General features: G+C 36.4%; 1 protein-coding gene across 1 annotated transcript; it reads right to left on the bottom strand.

Moving 5' to 3' along the window:
• Positions 1–339: 339 nt before the first annotated feature.
• On the bottom strand, positions 340–3,244 carry LOC125360687 (vitamin D 25-hydroxylase-like). Its single transcript, XM_048358729.1, is given in 4 exon segments — positions 340–1,645; positions 1,647–2,384; positions 2,387–2,558; positions 3,018–3,244. Coding segments are annotated over 4 exon segments (1,503 nt in total). The 5' UTR covers positions 3,242–3,244; the 3' UTR covers positions 340–1,276.
• Between the last annotated feature and the right edge of the window lie 2,505 nt (positions 3,245–5,749).

Raw genomic sequence — 5,749 nt, forward strand, 5'->3', positions numbered from 1 at the left:
TGAAACTTATTACTAACTTCCATTTGTAGAATTATCTATAATATAGAACTGAAATTTGATGTCATTTAAACAATAACTCCCAGTCCCTTCCTCCTCCCCTTTCCCTGGCAACCATAACTTTATCTATTCTCATGATTCTTACTCCATTAAGTTTCTTCATAGAAATGGATTCTTACAGTATTGTCTTTATTCTTTTTTTTTTAAACTTCAAGTTTCATTTTATTATTTAAGTAAATAATAAAAGAAATTTCCTGGCACGTGAAAACATCTTGATATTTTAAATATGCAAATACTCTTGATTCATACCACAAAAACTTGCAAATACAAGACCAAATTATGGCTAAATCCATATTCTTAATAAGTGCTCATAAACTAAGTTACAAGAATATTAACACAATGTATAAAAATGTGAAGATAGCTAGAGACAAGTGAATATGCATTCCAGTTTATTGAGGGGAGTCACAATTTACTATTTTGTCCTTTCATAACTATCAGTAACAGTATCTCATCACACTCAAATACTGGAATTTACACAGTTACCTTGTGTCTAAATCATGTTTTTGGATAGGAATATTTTATCTTTCAAAATGCAACAATCCATTGGAATGTGCAGAAATCTCTAAAAGATAAAATGTTTCAATTTTTAAGTCATACAATGGCTTTTATAAAGAAGTGAAACAGGATAAATGGCTGTTCCTACAGTCAGTAGTCACATGTCAATCTACTGCAACTTTCAATACACAGTGGCTGTAGGATGGATGCTTAGGGATCCCATACTCTCAAACTTTAAGAACAATGACACAGCTCTTATGAAGATATAGAAAACAAGACTAGCAGGCTCTACATAAGGTAAGTATTTCTACTATCATCTGCTATCATAGCTAAAGAGCCTCTGTAATACAAACTCATTTATTTGTATTTTAATTTCTTTATTAATTTTATACTAAGCTGGACTAGTATCATAATCGATTAATGACAGTGGCTGATCAGAGACAAGTCAGCACTTGGAAGCAAAGCTCCCTAAGACATGAGATAAATAAGAGTAAGGATGGGATGACAGGAGCCTTGTGCTGAACAAGCACATCCATGCTTTTTTTTTTTTTTTAAGCATCTTATGAAACACCTGCAATTTGTATCAACAAAGAATTCTACCTTAGAAGTAAAATAATAACTAATGTCTGTTATTGATCTACTACTGTTTTTAATAGCACATCTGTGGTCACTTGACTTGATGACACTGTAGCTTTCTTGTAAATACTACACTGATTAGGTGCTTTCACCGTCTTTTGGCACAGATAAGGTAAGGCTGGGGCTGCAATGTCATGCCTAACTTGGGCTTCAGATTTGGAACTTGGTCTTGTGAAAAATGCAAATGAAACCTCTGAAGCAAAGTTGTGAAAAACAAGAACATTTCCATCCAAGCCAGTTGTTCTCCAAGACAATGTCTTCTCCCCAGGGAAAAAGGTACCAAAGCTTCCTTCTTGGAAAAATGTCCACTGCTGTCCAAAAATCGCTCAGGATAGAACACTTCTGGGTTTCTCCAGTATTTTTCATCAAAGTGTACAGAATAAAGATTTGTAATTACGGTCATGCCTTTAGGAATGGAATAACCACATACAACTGCATCTTCAGAGGTTGCATGGAAAAATCCCTAATGGAACTATGTTACAGAATCTTAAAACTTCATGTAAAACTGCTTCAGTGTAAGGCATTTTGCATCTGTCATCCCAGGAAGGCTTCCTATTTGGGCATATAATTAAATCAATCTCTTTCCAAACTTGTCCTTGAATGTTGGGATAAAGGGCCATGAAAAGTATTGCCCAGCGTAGCGCATTGGTTGTAGTTTCAGTTCCCTCAATGATCAGTTCACCCACTGAGAAAATTAGATTTTCTTTGGATAAAGCAGATAATGGATCGCTTTTGCTTTGATCCATTTCATCTAAATAAGCATCAACAAAATGCTGAGGTGAATGAGGCTTTCTGTTGACTGGAGCTTTTTCAGTAAGTCTAGATAGAAATTCATAAACCACATCTGCATTTCTAAATAGTTGTTGATGTTTCCCAAAAGGTAAGATGCCAATCCATGGAAAGGCATTATACAGGAAGACTGAGGCACTGGCAGCTAGTTCTACATTTTCACTAAATAACTCAATCATGTACTGAAAATCAGTGTCTTCATAAGTAAATCGTTCTCCAAAAAAGATCAGATTAGTTATATTTGAAACAGCATTTGTTATTAATTGTTTAAAGTCAAAAGGTCTGCCTTTGTATGTTTCAATAGCATCAGTAAAAAACTGAGTTTCTTCTAAGATTTTAGATTCAAAAGACTTTTGACCATATCCAAAATAGCGAAAACTATATACAGCTAATCTTCTGTGATCAATATCCATCCTCTGCCATATCTGGAATTGAGTAAACCTCCCATTTTTGTCATTTTTATGAAGAGAGGAAGGCATGGTCTATCTGCAAAAACTTCACTTTGATGAACAAGGCATTCCTTTATTACATCATAGCCATTGAGAACCACAGTTGATATTCCTCCAAGATCTAAACTGAAATTTTTTTTTTTTTGGCCAGTCCTGGGCCTTGGACTCAGGGCCTGAGCACTGTCCCTGGCTTCTTCCCGCTCAAGGCTAGCACTCTGCCACTTGAGCCACTTGAGCGGCTCCTGGCCGTTTTCTGTATATGTGGTGCTGGGGAATCGAACCTAGGGCCTCATGTATCCGAGGCAGGCACTCTTGCCACTAGGCTATATCCCCAGCCCTAAACTGAAAATTTGACTCCTTAAAATAAGATTGTGTCTGTTTTTCTTCATCTTTTTACTCTTGCCACCAGGCAAGCACCTGGCAGGTTGTTTCACATGATTCAGTGTAAGTTAAAGCCATACAGAACAGGTGGTTCAGAATGGTTCTGTGCTCTTGAAACTTCTGTGTCCTTCTAGTTACCAACACCCTCTCAAATACAAACATGTTCTCATCTTTCCTCCTGCCACTCTGCATTTGTGTGCCAGTTTTCTTCTCTCGCCATACACCTGGCTCTGCTTCCGCATGTACACGTGAGGAAGGTCAGCTGAGGTGGCCAGAGAGTAGATGTTGCCGATAAATGGCAGCCCCCGAGGGCCCGGCGGGAAGCCCGCTAGCCGTCTCTGCTTCAGTAGTTGGCGAACAAGCAGTGCAAACAGCAGCAGGAAGAACGCGACCCCGAACGCCTTAGTGCACACCTCAGCTTCCCAAAACTCCATCAGCCCGCGCCTTGTCTTTATTCTTATCTTTCCCAAGTGATGGATTTCTAACTTGATGCCATTATGGTGAAGGTATTTTGTATAACAGTCAACATTTTAACTGTTGAGATGAGAACTAATATAGGATTTATCCTAGAAAATATACCATGTACACATGAGAAAGTTTGTACACCATTTGGGGTTAGAGCAATCTATATATGTCTATAAAAACTAGTAGGTTTATTGTTAAATCCTTATATTTTGTTTTTTAAAATCAGATTCTAAAATTTTAGAGAATGAGTTTTCAACATTTCTAATAATATTCTAAAAATGTGATTCTTTATGGTTTGTCATTAGGGAATTATTACAACTCAATGCTGGCTTGAACCTTTTGTTAATATTTAATACATTTTCAGCCTCTCATTAACATTTGATTTAAAGTCTATGGGGCATTATTTTAGTAGACTATAACAAGGCTCTCCTCTTTTAGTTTTTATTTATGAAGACTTTTTTGTCATTCACTTTTTAACTATTTGTGAATTTTTGTATGCAGTATATAATTAGGACTTTTAAAAGATGATTGATTGGATAATTTAGTTCATTAGCTATAAGCTAATTATTGATATGAGAAGAATCTTGTTTTCATTATGACTTACATTTTCTTCATTCACTTTCTATACTACTGGCTTCTTTTTTATTTAGTTTATTTTGTATAAAATGCTGAAATGTTTAAACTATTTTGCTTATATTGTATAGCCATTTTCTTTGAGATTTACATAAATATTGCTTTTAAAATTCTAAAATTCTAAATTTATTTTTTTCAATCTTTTCTTTCCATTCTTATTTCTTTCAGTGGCTGAGGTCACACAAGTTACAAAATGCTAGATTTTAGATGAATTACCTTTTAAATTTCTTTATTTCAGGTAGAAAACACACATAAATCACATAGCATTCCAATAATAATACTATCTATACTTAATTGTTCATGTATTTACCTTAGTAAATATATGATCTTTTTTTACAAATAGTTTCACATTATTGTCTGTTGTCTTTTCATTTCAACTTGTGAGACTCCTATTAATTGTTTTTATACGGCATGTCCAGAAGTAATAAGCTTGCTCAAATTTGTAAATTACATTTCTATTATCTTTAAGTTGTTTTACAAAGGCTTTAGAGATTAACATGTTAATTTATGAGTACAATGGATTTTGATCACTATCTTTCCTTTCATTGTTCTCACCTATCCCACCCAGCCCTATCCATCCACTCTATTTCCCTAATTTCACGAAGTATACATTGTATATCATGAGTACATTCTTCCCTTTTCCCATTTTCACTCTTCTAAGTTGTTGTTTAACCTGGAAAAGTTTTGATTTCCCTTTCACTTTCCTTCCTTCCTTCCTTCCTTCCTTCCTTCCTTCCTTCCTTCCTTCCTTCCTTCCTTCCTTCCTTCCTTTCTTCCTTCTTACCTCCCTCCCTCCCTCCTTTCCTTCCTTCCTTTCTTCCATCCTTCCTTCCTTTCTTCCATCCTTCCTTCCTTCTTTCCTTCCTTCCTTCCTCTTTTCCTCCCCCATTCCTCCCTCTCTTCCTTCCTTCTTTCCTATTTTTTTAACTCCATGCTAATAATGGCACCTGGGGCCTCAGGCACACTAGGCAAGTGTTCTACCATTGAGCTACACACGCAGCCTTCTTTTTACATTTATTTATTTATTTATTTATTTATTTATAATTTTTATTGTCAAACTGATGTACAGAGAGGTTACAGTTTCATATGTTAGGCATTGGATACATTTCTTGTACTGTTTGTTGCCTCCTCCCTCATTCCTCCCTCCCCCTCCCCCTTTCCCTTCCACCCCATGAGTTGTTCAATTCATTTACACAAAACAGTTTTGCAAGTATTGCTTTTGTAGTCGTTTGTCATTTTTACCCTGTGTGTCTCGATTTTGGTATTCCCTTTCAATTTCCTAGTTCTAATACCAGTACATACAGTTTCCAATGTACTCAGATAAGATGCAGAGATAGTGTAGGTACAACCACAGGAAGGGGATACAAGAAGATCATCAATAATAGAAGCTATGGTTTCACGTAGCACGTTGAAAGTAGTTACAACAGTGATATAACAGTCATTTCCATAACATGGATTTCATTTCACTTAGCATCATCTTATGTGTTCATAAGGGTATCGCTATTGGGCTTTTGTGATCCTCTGCTGTGACTAGCCTAAACCTGTGTTATTTATTCCCTATGAGGGAGACCATAGAGTCCATGTTTCTTTAGTCTGGCTCAGTTCACTTAGTATAATTTTTTCCAAGTCAGTTGAGTAGATGTATGATTCTTTTTTTTTTTTTTTTTTTTTTTTTTGGCCAGTCCTGGGCCTTGGACCCAGGGCCTGAGCACTGTCCCTGGCTTTTTCCCGCTCAAGGCTAGCACTCCGCCACTTGAGCCACAGCGCCGCTTCTGGCCGTTTTCTGTATATGTGGTGCTGGGGAATCGAACCTAGGGCCTCGTGTATCCGAGGCAGGCACTCTT

The sequence above is a fragment of the Perognathus longimembris genome, chromosome 12 (assembly GCF_023159225.1).
Source record: "Perognathus longimembris pacificus isolate PPM17 chromosome 12, ASM2315922v1, whole genome shotgun sequence".
NCBI classification, from domain to species: domain Eukaryota; kingdom Metazoa; phylum Chordata; class Mammalia; order Rodentia; family Heteromyidae; genus Perognathus; species Perognathus longimembris.